At 30.0% G+C, this 16,708-nt stretch overlaps 1 protein-coding gene across 1 annotated transcript; it reads right to left on the reverse strand.

Annotated features, from left to right (window-relative positions):
* Positions 1-1,874: 1,874 nt before the first annotated feature.
* LOC111612503 (cytochrome P450 4C1-like) lies at positions 1,875-9,069 on the reverse strand. The gene is made up of 9 exons (XM_023353732.1): positions 9,058-9,069; positions 8,922-9,010; positions 8,666-8,856; positions 7,002-7,071; positions 6,024-6,150; positions 5,757-5,954; positions 3,923-4,096; positions 3,791-3,857; positions 1,875-2,062 (listed from the first exon to the last, which is right to left on the reverse strand). The coding sequence occupies exons 1-9, from the start codon at positions 9,067-9,069 to the stop codon at positions 1,875-1,877; spliced, it is 1,116 nt and encodes a 371-aa protein (XP_023209500.1).
* Between the last annotated feature and the right edge of the window lie 7,639 nt (positions 9,070-16,708).

Raw genomic sequence — 16,708 nt, forward strand, 5'->3', positions numbered from 1 at the left:
CCAAATTTTTACATTTTTGGACTCGGGACACCTCGAAATTTCGAGATATGCAAAAGATTCGAGATTTTTTCTATATGTGTGGATGTTAGACTGTGTGTGGGGGCATAATTTCGTTCATCCTGTTTGAAGCCTTTAAGCTTCTTGTAAAACAGACTATCAGTAGTAAAAAATATAAGTTATATAAAAATATACTACGTTTATAACAAGTAAGTAAGAGAAACTGAAGCATCGCATTATTATTTTCCGGAATAAGTATCGTTTTCATATTAAATTTCTATAAACGTAACTGTAATTAAAATAATAATTAGTAAATTATTATGTGCGATAAAAACATACATAGAGTGCGATAAACTCTGAAATCAAACCGTTCGATAAATACTCTGAATTCTGATTTAAACCTTCCAACCGCAAGAAAATAGATAATGACGGCACATCTGATTTCCTATAGTGGGATATTAGACTCTTATTGAAAGATTATTAATTACGTATCGTAAAACTCTGATACTGATTAGCAATTCGCAATGCTTATTGTTTTACATAATAAGCATAAATAGAAAATTATTACATCCCAACAAAACGGTTATTATTGCAGCATTTATATTATTCGCAAACCACTAAAATTCAGTCGTAATATATTAATACGGCTCCTATTTGTCCTATCTTTAAAACTGAAAAAAATAATTTAAAGTAGTTTACATTTACTGTATTTAAGTTTATTGTAATTACATTTTATTTTCGCATGTTTTCCACTAGAAATGCATCAATTCATTACACGATTATTTCGAAAACAAATTTATATTTTTGATGTTATTGATGACATTTTCTTACTTTCCATTATGAAAGTTCAGCTTGTTTTTAATTATTTATTAAATTTATAATATTTATTTATATATTTAAACAGGAAACTTTCCAAAGGTTATAAATGTTTTTATACAAATTAGTTATTTCTTTTAATATACTGGCCATCTACTGTAGTATAAATAAAAGGTTTAACAGTGTATGACTAATCTCTTGTTGCTATTTTATGGATGTATTGATATTTAAAATATTTTGAAAAATTGCAAACTTGCACAAACATAAATATTGTAAGAATTTAAAAGTCAGTCACGGCTAATTCTAATGAATGTCAAAAATTTTTTGCATATAAACTAAAATCGTGATAAGAAATTGACACGAAAAGCAATTTAAATACGAAAAATTAACAGCATTAACTATTAAAACTATCGGCCTATCAGAAAAATACTAAAATAAAATACAAATATTTTGTATTCAACGCATAATTAACTGAATCATGTATGTTTGGCCCATTTTATACAACACAGATAAACAAAAACAGATCGTTAACAACAGATTAATTTACGTAAACTTAAATATGAGAAATTATAAATGTGATAAATAAATAAAATTTAACAAACAGCGAAAAATAGTATTATTGTAAAGCAGATTTAATAACAATAATTATAATACATTTTATTCTCATCACTTTTATCTATAAAAATATGGATTACAATTTATGAATAAAGTTTAATAATAAGTAGAATCATTTCGATACAGTTTTTAAATGCACTCGTCTAAATTATATGATATAGGCTTATGTTTATATAATTTGTAATAAAAATTATTCCAACGTTCAGGTTATTTCATATTTTACAACATACATCTTTTTTCTACACGCATTCTTATACCTGATATTGGAATCAACATAATATCCAATGAACTAACAATTTTATCCTGAGGATCCAAAGAGTAAACTTTAAAATTACGAAGAACATTTGCCAAAACCATTTTCATTTTAATCATGGCAAGTTTATTTCCTGTAAATTTAAGTAATTTTAATAAAATAATTTTTTTTTGTTTTTGTATTTATTCACTAATCACTTACCGAGACAATTTCGTGAACCAGCAGAAAATGCCAGAAATGCATAAGGATGAAGATTTTTATAGTTTTCAGGTAGAAAACGGTCTGGATCGAACACTTCGGGATTATCGTAAACAGTAGGATTATGATGGATGCCATAGATACTTATGATAAGAGAAGAATTTGCAGGCAACAGGTAATTACCTATTCGAATGACAACGATTTAATGCTTTGAGTCAATACAGTAGAGCGTCGTTTATCCGAATCAATTGGGGACTGGAGTTGTTCGGATAACTTATTTTTTCGATAACCGATTATGTACAAAAAAATATATTAACTAGTGATGTAACGAATATTCGGTTATTATTCGGTATTCGGCCTATTCGGCTTATTTTTCACTATTCGGCCGAATACCGAATATTTAATCACTATTCGGCCGAATACCGAATACCTAAAAACAGGAGTAATAAATAACAAAAACACAGTAAATTAATCGTTTTGCTATTTAGATTTAATGTTATCGAGTTAGTGTTGTTTGTTTATATTTATTTATTTATAACTTGTAACATGCACAAAATAAAAAAAGAAAATAATATTAATCACATGTATTCACAATTTATAATTACAAAGATAGGCACACGTACACGTCTATCGTTGGAGAATCCTTGCACATCTGAGGGTCTGACCCTGCCTATCCTTCTTTTCAAGCGCTCGTCTCTGCTCTTCCTTTTCTCTTTCCTCTATCGCTCTAATTCACGTATGCCTGTGCATACATCATAATACGCGCTCACGATACTTTCGATTCGTCACTTTTCCGTCGTAGAGTTCCCATTTTACAATTACGTGACTCAGCCTGGTGATAACGGAGAAAAGAGACAGATAGGACGTCGATATAAGTCACAGTTATGATTTCACAGATTCGAGACAGCTTGATAGCCCGAACGGCCCCAGGCTTTCTCCCGTGCACGCTAAGTGACTTTCTTTACAAGACTTTAGTATTCTAAAATCTATGACAACAATTGTTTGGCATTCACGGCATCAAATTTCGAGCTAGTAATTTGCCTCGACTTGTTCGATTATGTTATCAACTCAATTTCATATTTATTTTCGCAGTTTCACTTTGCGGTTCTTCTCTGTTTTTCTTCCGTTATTTACACGTGTAGGTCATTTCTTTGTTGTCCACGTTTGATATCATTACTTATCACATACTGCCATAACGCTCTTGTCTGAACTGTCAAGAATTAACGCGATTGGCGAAGCGTAGTGACAGTGGGCCAATAGAGAGCAGGATCCTTGCCGTAATGCGGTTTGCGCGCCAATTTTCGTATGTGCGTTAATCAACCGAATAGTTTGGCCGAATATTCGGCTATTCGGCCACGCTCTTTGCCGAATATTCGGTATTCGGCCTGAGGCCGAATATACTATTCGTTACAACACTTAACTTATCTCGTGTTGAAATTTTTCTCCGTTGCGTGTCGCTTCGCGTTGAATTTTCGTCGATGTTAAGTCTAACGTAAACTCTTTAAAATAGTAATCGTGGCTATTGTATCGTTAAAAATTATTTCTTTATTTTTACAAGCAAAATAAATATATTGAAAAATATAAAAACAAAAAAAAAAAATATTTTTAGAAGTTAATCTAGTATCAAAAACGTTCTATTGAGCATGACACACAGTCCTAAAAAAGAACACCACACAAAAGTGCCAGTGCTGCCAGCTAAAACACCACACATCAACAAAAAAATATTGGAGTATTTCAAGATATAGCCAAAGACTGCAGCGCCAGAGCACTAGCGAAAATTTAAATTTGCCAACTGGAATTCTTTTCAGATAACCGACGTTTCGGATAATCGACTTTCGGATAAACTATGCTCTACTGTAACTAATACAAAATATTGTTATTTAGAAACAAATTTCAAGATATCAAAGTTACCTATTTTCATTTCTGAAGGAGTTTTTCTTGCAATAAAAGGTAAAGGAGGATAGATTCTCATCGACTCCTGAAAATTGTAATGTATAAGTTTAAAATTAATCCTTGAATGTATTAAATAAACTAAGGAGTTACCTTAATTACGCATTCTAAGTATGTCATCTTCGTCAGGTCATCGATAGTAATATCCCTATTCATATCATTTTCGAAAATTTCTTGCAATTCTAGATACACTTTCTCTTGTATTTCGTGGAATCTTCCCAGGAAATAGAGAGTCCATGACATGGCGTGGGCGGTTGTATCGTAACCCTGATATTAAAATACGTTGAAAAAAATGTAAAATTGTCTCCTATATAATTTACACTTGCAGTAAAATAAGTACTGTATAATAAACTTGTAAAATTAAGATATGGCACGCACGAATACCTCTCTTCTTTTATATTCCTGACATACCAGTTTACAATGCACAACCACATTCCTTGCAGCAATTAGTTTACATAGTTCTTCATACTATTTACGGCAAAATACCAATAATCGGATTTAGAGAGTTTACTGCTTTTTCCAATAAGAAAACAGTCTAGAAACTTTCAAATGGCTCCAGTTGTATTCGCATAAATTTCGGTGAAAAAAAGAGAGAAAAAAAAAGCGTCATTTCACTTCTTCCGAAATACAGGCATTTATCGATGAAGCCAAAAATAATATTAGTAAAAGGGAGGATGGTTCCAACTATTACTTCCGCGGAAAACGTAATTATTAGAGATTAGGCTTAATTTTAAAGAAGTGAAGTGCTTAGTAATGTACTATACAGTACATAGCAACAGAGATGAAAATACGACGTAAATGGAGAGAGTATACAAAAAAAAGTTATTAAGATGTCTAAATAATTTATTATAACAATTCTGTTTATCATTTTAACACTGTTAACAGACTAGAATATTATACATGTACGCCTTTGCAAACGAAGTTTCAGTTCCTCAATGAAACTAAAAATTCATTTCCCCCACATTCGATATTATCAGATTGATTCTATGAACAAACTGTCTTCGATCGTTGGACGAAATAAACGTTAAACTGTCCACAAACTGTGTAATTAGTCGAACGAAAAAACTAAATACACATCTTCAATTGTCTTGACTTACGACAATCCGATACATGTCGTAATGTAACGAAGTATATTTACATTTTCGATTATTCTGTTTTTATGGAGTTGAATTATTTCGGTCATCATCTCAGACATTACTTGCTTTGAATACTTTCAATTGTGTTTATAAAAGGAATTTGATTAATTAATACTCGAAAAAATAATTTAATAGCAGAGAATAACCCATAGAACTGAGTCACAAATTTACAAACTACTATTTTACATGATCATTAGAGAAACCGCATTCGATATGAAGTCGAACAAATAAAGTACGATTATCCATTTCACCTGATTTTCCCGCATTAATTATTTATAATAATCATAATAATAATGTTTAAAAATCACTAGTAGATCCAAATGTTTAATTGTTCAAAATTATACCTTCCCTCCCTGTATATAAATAGAGCAAATATACAGTAATTAATAAACTTCTTGTTTTATATCCAAAATTTCTTTCTGTGACATTTTATATTGTATAAATACAAAAGGAGAAAGTTCAAAACTACAAATTTTTAAAAGTTAAAAATTTATAAGTTAATAAGAAATTACAAATATTATTTATGAATGAAATACAATAATTTCACAAACATCTTAAATAAAATACAATTTCTAATTAGAAGAAAATAATTATGATTATTTTTAAAATAGGTTTTACGTTATACTTTAATTATAATTTTTGTCGCCGAGATAACTCTTTGCGAAATTACTTATAATTCAATACGTTGTTTAAAAAAATTACTTCAGAATAATGAAAATAATATTATTAAAATACATGCGTGCACGATTGTGTAATTATTTTCGGTTAGACATTAAATAAATTATATCTACCGCAAAAATAGCGCCTTCCATATCTCTGATAACGTCTTCTTCCGATATTAAACCTTGTTTGACATGAAGATCCAACAATGCATCTATAATACGCTGTTTTGTTTTAAACTTTGGTTCTTCTTCATGTCCTGCATCTTTGTATAAGGAGTTTTGCTGCTGCATTCTTTTCACAAAATTTTCTTTTTTTCTCTTGAACACCTACGCATTAAATTAAATCATTAATTACTTAAATCATACCACAACATTTCATTCACAAGTTTGGTTTACCTCTTCGTCGAAACGATGAATTATTTCAACGTCCCTCTTGTAATTTTTTCCTATTTTACTCATGAAGAAAATTGGAGATAGCCAGTAAATTGGATTTAATAGCCATTGAGGAAAATATTTCAGTATTCTAAATTTTAATATAAATTATTAATACATGAAAAGGAAATTTATTCTAATATTATTGTTAAATCTACATAAAATTTAAAGTTATATTTCGTGTGAAAAACATAATAGAATTTTCTTAAATTAATTAAAATAATTTAAAATATATAAAATTTATTTAAATCATAAATTTGTGTAAAAGTATTTTTCTTATTTTTCTGTTCAAAAAATGCTGGGAAGTTTGCAGTTATTTCAATATCGTAATTAATTAATTTTTGAGAAATATTAAAAATAAGTTGCTGTACTGTATATTTTTATATTTTGATTGGATGATTAAACATTAAGTTTTCGCTATCATAAAGACTTCTTCTATAGTACTCAGGCAACAGGAAAAACACAAAGATCGATAAATACCAGTTATTTATTGCAATAACGATATTCTTTGTGGAAAGTTGATCTGTCACAGATTTGTCATTCATGTTACAAATTGTCTATCGTGTGTCGGAAACACATGACGTTTACGATTAAAACATTATAACTGATATTTAATTTGAAAGTCTTTTATACATACTTCATGAACACATTGTATTTGCTTAGAAACGCGATACTTCTCTCTACACATTATTCTAACAACTCTTTATTACGATCAGTACGTATAGCAAAAACACTTCATTTATAATGTACAAACTATTAATATTCGGTTAATTGATAAACAATCAAAATTTCGAATGTTTCGTATTGTTTCTACCGACATAGACACTAACACTAAAATTTTCATTAGATAAAAAGTGACATTATATTATTTAATGTAGATATTACATTTGTAAATATTATTTGAAATATGAAGAAATATATCTGGAATTGAATTTTCCATACCTGTGTATTGCGGAGACATATTCTTGATCGTTTGTAGTCTGAGAATGCAGAGAAACTCCTACTGCTATGTCTACACAGAAATAATTTGATATTTATATTTTTTAGATAAATAAATATACTCCGTTTGAAAATAATGTTCGTTTTCGTGAACGTTTTCAGAACAGAGTACTTTTACTAAAAGAAAACAGTACTAAACGAAACAAAAAATAATTCGTGTAGTCGTGAAAAATTGGTTATACTCAGCTATAGTTTTAACTACTGTCGCTAGAAAAAGACAGTGTTAATAAAAACGGTAGTCACATAAAAAAGTAAGTCATCCTGTGTGTTAAAATTTTACACGACTAAGACCGTAATTACCGGGAAACACGTAAGTGTTAGAAAAAGAAAACTTTTTAAATTTTTGCCTTTGTTCATTGTTAATTTCGATAAAAAAAATGTTCAGTAGCTTANCGGAACTTCTATAGCGCGGATCCACTCTAACACGGTTCGAGAAGTGGGAACATCCTCCGTATAACACGATGTTTTTATACCACGGGTTCACTCTAACACGGTTCGGAAATTGGGTAAAACCCTCGTACAACATAAAATGTAATAAAGGGTGCGTTCTTTTATAATACCTCCGCGTAACTCCGCGCGAGCATTCTAATTGTTTTCGTGGCTACTTTGAATGCTCTTCAATAAATAATCCATTTAATGGTTAAATTATACAATTGGCACCCTTTTGCTTCTTAAAGCTCATTTTAGAATTACAGATTTTTCCACACGATACCATCGATAGTGCGGGCGCCGCCATATTTCTTTCACCGTCGTTCCTAAATGCCTAGATACAGCGGCGCACTCTCGTTGCAGAGCGACCGCTATTAACGAACGAACGAACGAATCACAAACTGTTACCAGTTGATGATGCTCGTGCTGAGATCATCATAAAAAAATGAATAATCCTCTGGTAAAATATTTACTTAAGTAATAACTAAGTATTTTACCTATGAAAAAATGAATAATAAATTCGATTTAAATAAGGATTTAACAACATGTTTTTTTAATTTTTGGAACCTAACCCGTCATTTTGCACTAGTTATTTGTTTCGTATAACACGGATTCGCATAACACTGTAAATTTCTGGAACGTAACTCCCGTGTTATACGAGAGTTACCTGTACGTCGTTTAAAAATGATATTTCAGTTTCGGGAAGCCATGGCAAAACAAAGTATTAGTTACACTAGAAGAAAACACTACTGGAAGAAACAGGAAAGTGATCAGTTAGGCCGTTCAAAATTAATTATGTTCAACTTTAGTTCTAACTACTCTCTCTATACAGGGATAGTGTTAATAAAAATGGCAGTTACACAAAAAAAGGATTCGTCCAGTGTGTCAGAATTTTACACGAAAATTTAATTACCAGGAAACGTGTAAGTGATAAAAAAAAACTGTTTGAATTCCTGCCCCAGTCCAATGCTGGTTTCGTTAAGGGATGTTCAGTAGCTTACTTTCGTTGCAGTGACATATATATGTATATATATTATTATTATTTTTTAAATTCTTTTCATACTTCTTCTACGTGATGAGCAATAAGTTAAAAAAATAAATCTTTCATTTAATGTTCACGTATGAACAAATTGATATTTATAATTCTTAATTAAATATTTTACATTAGAGAGTGATACCTGCAATTATATCAAGAGTGCAATATTGCATCCATTTCAGGATATCGAATATTTCATTTTTCTGCAATTGTTTGAGTTTTTCCACTAAGATGTTTGAATGCTCCATAAATACGTTTTTATCATCTTTCACATTCCAAACCTGTACATGTGGAGCTAAATATTTTCTTCTTCTTCTCCAATTATCGTCAGAACTTTAATTAAATTCAGAAAAATGTAAACAACGATACTTAAAAAAATATATCAAATAATGCATTACCTGTACAGAAGACTGTTGTCTCCGAGAAGTGGCTTAAAGAAATCATACATAAAATTCTTATTGATTAAACTGTTGCTTCTTAACACTTCCTGTGAAAAGTAATACAGTATATTTCTATTCGAATTGAATTTATTACATAACTAGGCATGTTTGACTACCTTTGCAGATTCTGGATGTAAGAAAAAAATAAATTTATATCCAAATATGTTGAGGCAGGCAACTTTCTCGTTTGGATATAGCATAGAGACTCCAGTCAATAAATTTAATGTAACTGAAAAAATACGAAAAATACTTATGTATTTATAAACAGTGAAATTACCCAATAAAATATTTTGACATACATATCCCCATGTATGAATTGTGGTATTGCTGGTCACGTTGAAAAAATAGAACGTTCCACAAAACTGGTAAACAGGACATCGATGGAATATTAATTTTTAACTCCTGGCTATCGTCTTCATTTTCTGAAAAATTAATGTGTCTTAAAAATAAAAGTTGATAACGAGCAACCATTATTGCGACATTGTCAGAATGCAGAGCAGCTACTTTTTTCATAATTTTAATTTATATATTTTAAAATACAGTTAGATTTTACAAATTCGTGTTTCCGTCTGTGAACGGCTCACGTTATTGTAAAAACTAAGTTACTCGTACAAAACGGAATTCATATAAAACGGAATTATCAACCGTGTTATATGGGTGTCGACTGTATATGCCCTCCAATTCAAATTTGTGGTGCTTGCCCCTGTACATGATACTTTTCCTTTAACAACACAGCAGTGCCGATCATCTATATAATACCTTTCAAAAAAAAATATTTGAATTGAAATAATATAACTTCCGATTTTCACCGAACGTTCTTTTATAGTTGTTCAGGGCAAGATGTGCGTAGGAGTTTAACGGCTTATCTGGTTTATCGTATATCTCATCTCCTTGAAATTAAGGAAGGAGAGACAGACATTCAATCGACAGTAGGAATTTATAGGCCTACACTTATTTCGAATTGCAACTCAATATGTATCGCAACTATGTATCGTATATCATAAAAGTATTTTGTTTTCATTTCGTTATATTCGATTTATTCATACAAGCAATATCTATTGTACAACAATTGTACAAATAAGTTTCATAACAATATTAGAATATGCAAAATACATATTTTGGAAAAATTATTAGCTATTTTTTAAGTTGTAAAAACTACTTTTATTGCTAAATTTTGTTCGCTTGTATTGTAGTACTTCAATAAACTAGGAGCACTATGAAGTGCAGCAACGGCCTGCGTACTCGTTTTACATCATAAATAATGTAAAGAATTTTAGCGACTTGTCACTCTGCATAAATAGCATCTTATTATCTTTGTTCTAAAATTGACTTAAATTACATCATAAATTTTGTACGTTAAAGTTTTTGTTAAGAGTCGACTGGTGGAAAGTTAAGCAACCAGTTCCTGAATTCCACCATCTTTACCGACAACGGTAACGCCATCTTGCAGGCCATCACATATGTTACCGACAGACCTACCAGTGCCGTTCTTTGCAGTACCAGTACCAGTGCAGTACCAGTACCAGTGCCGTTCTTTGCAGCAGTACCAGTGCCGATTCTAAATCCATCTTCTCCGCCTTAAACATGTACAATGACAAATCCTTAACTATCCCGCAGCATCCATAACAAACTACACATTCACTACAGCTACGAGAAGCACATACACTTTGTCGTTGATGTCGATACCAAGGTGGACTCCCGCCCACCTTGGTATCGACATCAACGAGAAAACAGACGACCTCCCTAATAGCAATCTACAAACACAGTTAAGATCAATTTTATAACCTCCGAAGATCTAACTATCATTAATTCCAATTACTAACACAACATGGAAGGCATCTGGAGCCACTCTACTAATCACAATAATTCGTTGCTTAATGACGGCTGATATTCCGGCATATTCACCATTTTTAATCGTTATCTTAACGTTTTAGTCAACTGCGTCAGGACCAATTATTTACTTACAAATCACTTTTATTACACCCGAAAAATAAAAAGTAATGATAAATGCAGTTACAGCCCGACTAGATCTTTATTAATTAATAAACCAATAAGGATAAATATTAATCCTCGCAAAACAAAGCAAGTAATACAGTAGATTCCCCTATAAAACGGGTTCATATAATACGGATTTGTATAAAGCAGCGAAAAAATTGCGATCGTATTCGTATAAACACGCTAAAACAGACTCATATAATACGGTGAAACGTCATCGCCGACTTGGGTACCAACAAAATTTGTCGAATCTACACCAATAGCGGATATCGAACAAACCGTTGAGTTTAAACAAGCAACGAACTTATTAAAAACCATTTATTATTTAACGGCCATAAAAATTATATTTATATTAATGATGTCTCCAAAGTTCAGCGAATTTTTCGGAAAAAAAATAATCTATTTGAAAACACGCGCCAGCCTTTCGACGCGCCGCTTCGCGACGAAAACAATCTTAAGCAATGGTGTCGTCGGACGGTGCACACTCGGTAAGTAATCCTACAATTTTTTGTTTATAGCATAGTTTATATGGATTATTCCCAAAAAATTATACGTGTTTTGGAAATGTTGAGTCAAATTAGTCTAGAATTGATTCATTTGATAGAAGAAAACCTTTCAAACAGCCAATCACCGTAGTCACTAAACTGCATACGTGACAGACTGTGATTGGCTCATGTATTTCAGTGACTCGTGAAACACGAAATTCATATAAAACGGTGGTATTATAGGGGGTTTACTGTACTTAAAAAATAATAACACAAAAACACTCTTCATTTAGATATGTCTTAGATACGTTGCAGTTATTAAAAGAAATTGTCAACTAAGCATTACAAATTATAATTTTAAGCAGAAAAAGTTTGCAAAAGTTTAGTATTTTCAAATCCGGCATAAAAAACCAGAAAAAAGTACTTAAACGATGACTGTTATAAAGTTTTTTTTTTGTTAGATTAACGATATTTTAAAACTTTTTAATTTAGATTTTCGCTAGATGATAAAATTTTCTTTTAAAAAAATAAAAAAAAAACGTAGTCGTTTCCAAAAACTTGGGTGAGTTCTTTGAAACACAGAAACAAACCAATTAAACCTCCGAACACCTCCGAAAAAAAGGATAAAAAAAGCAAGACGTCGTAAAGTCATTAAATCCAATTTTTAATAGATTATTATTTTTTAATTGGTTCGTTTCTATGCTGTAAAGAACTTTTCCCAGGACGGCCACGTAGCCTAAAAAGAAAGGTCAGGTCGTCTGAAGTTTTTACTAAGAAACATTTAAAGGAAATATGATGAACGCCCAAGTTCTTGGAAACGATTACGTCTTTTTTATTTTTTTAAAAGATATTTTAAAACATTTACTTACCTCCAGATGCTGAGGAAGACAGATATTTTCCAGTTGTTTTCTTTTGTTTCTCCATTTCTTTCCTAATGAATATATCACTAGAAGAGATATAATAAGAGTAGTAGTGGTTTGAGTAGTACTGATTACAAAATTAATTTCAGATGTCGATTAAATTAAAATTACAAATAATTTTTAAAATTGCAAATAAAAATTTGTTGAATTGAATTATTTCAGATCACAAAATTAATTTTTCGATCACAAAAATAAAATTTTGTGATCTGAAATAATTTCATTCAACAAATTTTTATTTGCAATTTTAATTTATTCGATATTAATTTACTCAAAAAATTAATTTTGTGATCAGTGTTGTCCAAACCACTACTACTAATATAAAAAGTAAATAGCTTATTGTATTTCGATTTTTTCGCTATAGTCTTCTTACCTTTGATTGTCGAGTATTACACAATGTCGATATTATTATTCGTCACAAATAAAACTCGGAACAATACAAGAAAAGTAATAAATATGAAGTCATTTTTAAGATAAAGCTGAAGTCACGGTTGTGATTTAAATAACAATTTGATTGTCATATACGAAACTAATCGATAGTATCTTGAAGCGAAACAGATTATTAAAGAAATTTAATCTGCTATTGTTTCGAGTTTAATCGTTCAAGATAACATTTAATTCTGCTTTGTTCAAATCGGACAATCAACCGTTAGTACCGAACAGATACTGGAAAGGACATTTCTGTAATTAACTGTATTTTTGTAAATTAATGATTAAAATTTTTAAATAAATATATTTATAAATTTCGAATACCGAACTTTATTACATATTTTCAGTTATGTACTTCCGAAAGAATTTTCATGTAAATGCAGCATTTTTCCCGATATTTTTGAAGAAATTTTTTTAAAGTTTTTCAAAAAATTCTCTAATTTTCTCGAGCTGCAAAAATTGCAATAAATAATGTTTTTAGTGCACGAGGATCACGGATTTTTGATGGTGCACCCATTATTTTTTTCATTGCTTCATTTAATGTACAGAAATTATTTATATCTAAACTATCAGCAAAAATATTTAATGGTTTCTGTAATATTTTTAGCGATGTTCATTTGTGTATTAGGTGATCGATTTAGACCTAACACACGACTATTTCACATTGAAAATTAAAAATAAAATTAATATATTCAGGTCTAACAACACTATGTGTTAAATATTTAAAACATTTTTATCAGTAAAATGAATGAAAACCTTTGTAATTAGTCGATTTACAACTTAGAAAAAAGTGCTTGAAGTAGAGTCATGAAACAATTAACGTTTATTGACTTTCATGGTAGAGGGTAACGCGGGGTCCGTTGACAAATTTACTCGCAGTAGTGCGAAATTTCTACTCACTTCACTTGATAGCGTAATATTTCTTCTCCATTTACAAAGAAACTGATGGCAATCGGTGAAACAGGAATAAATTACAGCGATTTGAAATTTGATATGTTAATTTTTTGTGTTTTCCGTATCAAATTACATTAAATTCGACGCAAATAAAGAATTTTTGTCAATGTAAATGTATTTTACACTGAGTAAAATATAGAGTAGAGACAAAAAGTAGAGAAAATAATGGAAATAAAGATGTAATAATAATTTTTGAAGCGAACCCAATTATTTTACAATTTTAGGAAAAAGAATGGATATTGTGAAACGCCACGTGACTAAAGTGCGGTCGCAAAATCACGCGATTCGTGAGTGGTTACTTTAAGATCTCAAAAAGGGAGTTTCCAAACAATATACATAATGTTGTCAAATGTGTGCGGATGCAGATTATCATGAAACAACACAACGTTGCTTCAGGCGTTGTTACATCATATTCCTTCTTTCGATTGAATTTTTGTATAAAATATATAATTAATTAATTATTAGCAGTTTTGAATTGGTACAGAAATTGTCATTCCTGCGTGAGTCTAGCCTAAAAATTTCGTAGAGTCCGATTATGATTATTATAAAAGTTACTTGACATATTAAAAGAATTTAAAAAATAAAATTAAAGTAATTGTATAAAAGTTGCACAACTCTAATAAAATTGAAACAATCTTTTAAATTAAATATATTCAATTTAAGTAATTAATTATTTCGATTATTTTCTAAATTTATTTTATTTACATTTGCTTCGTATATTATAGAGATGGAGTATTTACAGAAATTACTGTATTGTTTGTGAGTAAAATGAGAAAAGTTACGAAACTAACTTTCGTTATTTTAAAAGTAATGGTGAAATCAAGGTTTTGAATTTATTAGAGATTTCTTTCACAATCAAAAATTTATCAGAACGATCAAGGAAATATGAGAAAACGGAAAGTAATTAACTTTTATGTGTTTTTATTTCTAATTTTCTAAAGTTGCCAGCAACTTAATTCTTGCCGGCTTCTATAACTTCACTTGCTTTAACTTCTACTTTATTTAATACGAACAATTATTAACAGAAAAGGAAATTTCCACTCGGTAATAATTATTTCTCTAAATTAATTTAGAAAATGAATTTAACTTAATATTACTAAAATAAACTAAATAAATTTCGAACTTTATTGTTGTTGTTTTATATTTGCAGTAAATATATTAAAAAACATGTAAACCGAATATCTTTATTGCCTTCGCTCCATATTTTAATTTATTTAAAATATGGAACGAAGACAATAAAAATATTATTTTTCAAATTGAGTTATTTGAAATGTGTGAAAAGATTTGAATGCATGTGATCATGAACAAATGTCAATTGCACTTGTCCCTACTTACAGAACTTATTACTATATTGTTTATGTAGTGTTTAATTTAAGTTCAGATTAAATTATTTCGAGAAATACGTATGGTACGGATAAAAAATGCTTAAAAGAAACTCGCAGTATTTTGGAAAGTGATCAACTTCTCAGTATATTGTAGGAGGAAGTACAACGCCGCAAAGTTTAGCCATTTCTCTCGACATAGGGTGGAAGGCAAATTTGTAAATTTAAAAAGAAACCCAAATTTTTATAATAGACATTCAGTCTAACCCTTTTTAGCCCGAATTAAAAGTGTTTAAGTTAAAAAATTACCATCATTAATTTTGAAGTTTATATATCTTTATTAACACTAGAATATGTTTTGTAATTATTTTTTTTATTATTGATTCAGATTTTTTACTGGGTCTATATGGACCCAGTAGGAGTAGTCGAGTCAGCAAATGCAATTATGTGAATGTATGTTCTCAGTTTATCAAACCTGCATCTTGACATAATCTTTGCAATTTTTTCAATTTTGCTGTGTTGACTCCAATAGTATCGAGAAGAAGGTACTTGTACTACTCCACTCATAATGTTTGTATTGAAAAATTGCTCCATTTCAGAGGCATTTGTATTTATGCTGCTCCCTGTCTTTTGAGTGGCAAACAAATTTGTCTGTTCTGCAATAGTTTCAAACATTTGATCAGTGAAAAATAATTTGAAATATTACATAGGTGTCATAATAACACTAAGGTTCTGAGAAAATGATGTTACATTCATCAAGTTGAAAAGACTCAATATCTTTAGCTTTTCACTTTATAGACTTCTTTGTTTTTCTATTTTGTAACATACATAATCTTTGAACTAAGGGAATGTAATCTAAATCGACAAAGTTTTTATTTGTATCAGTTTCTGTGTTTGCAATTAAATTAACAAATTTAGCTGCATCTACTGCCTTATCAGGTTCTTCATTCACTGCAGCGAAGTTTTCAATTATGTTTTGTGCACTTGTCAAAACATTGTTTTCATATTCCTCCAGACCTGAAAACTCCTGCAAATCCTCATCTTCTGAGACATTTCCACGCAGCAATACATCAACAATATCTTTTTTCTAATAATATAGACATCTGAAATGAAATTATTAATAAATATAGATAAAAAATTTATTCATGTAATTTTACATAATTCAATAATGCTCTGTGTCATATTATCCCACTAGGTCCAAATGGATCTAAGTATTTTTAACCTCATATAATAGGAACTAATACACTGTATACATGCTAACATGTTGTTCTTGATTCCTCTCATCCATATAAACAATATATAATTTTAATAAAACAGAAGCTCAATTAACTTATTTCAAAATTAATGTTAAATACAATTACAAAATGGCACTTTCAACTACATCAGGCATTCACCCGTAAACAAAGAAACTCTACTCGTTAATGCAATTGAATCTGTGCTGTACTCTATTGATGAGAAGATATGATGAAATATAATGGTGCTTTATGGACACAATAGGCATTTGTGAATGATTTTAAATACAGTGGTACCTCAGGATACGAAATTAAACCGTTTCGAAACTCAGATCGTATCATGAAAATGTCGTAAGGTAAATCATTTTCCCCATACGATTACACGTAAAACCAAATAATTCGTTCCAACAC

Source organism: Centruroides sculpturatus, unplaced genomic scaffold, assembly GCF_000671375.1.
Source record: "Centruroides sculpturatus isolate CEXI.00-Female unplaced genomic scaffold, Cexi_2.0 scaffold1769, whole genome shotgun sequence".
Lineage (NCBI taxonomy): Eukaryota > Metazoa > Arthropoda > Arachnida > Scorpiones > Buthidae > Centruroides > Centruroides sculpturatus.

Excerpts from the sequence above, each read along its gene's own strand:
- LOC111612503 (XM_023353732.1), bottom strand. Across the intron at positions 8,857-8,921 it reads GACAACAGTCTTCTGTACAG|TTCTGACGATAATTGGAGAA; the intron begins GTAATGCATTAT and ends ATTTAATTAAAG. Across the intron at positions 3,858-3,922 it reads ACTTAGAATGCGTAATTAAG|GAGTCGATGAGAATCTATCC; the intron begins GTAACTCCTTAG and ends TACAATTTTCAG.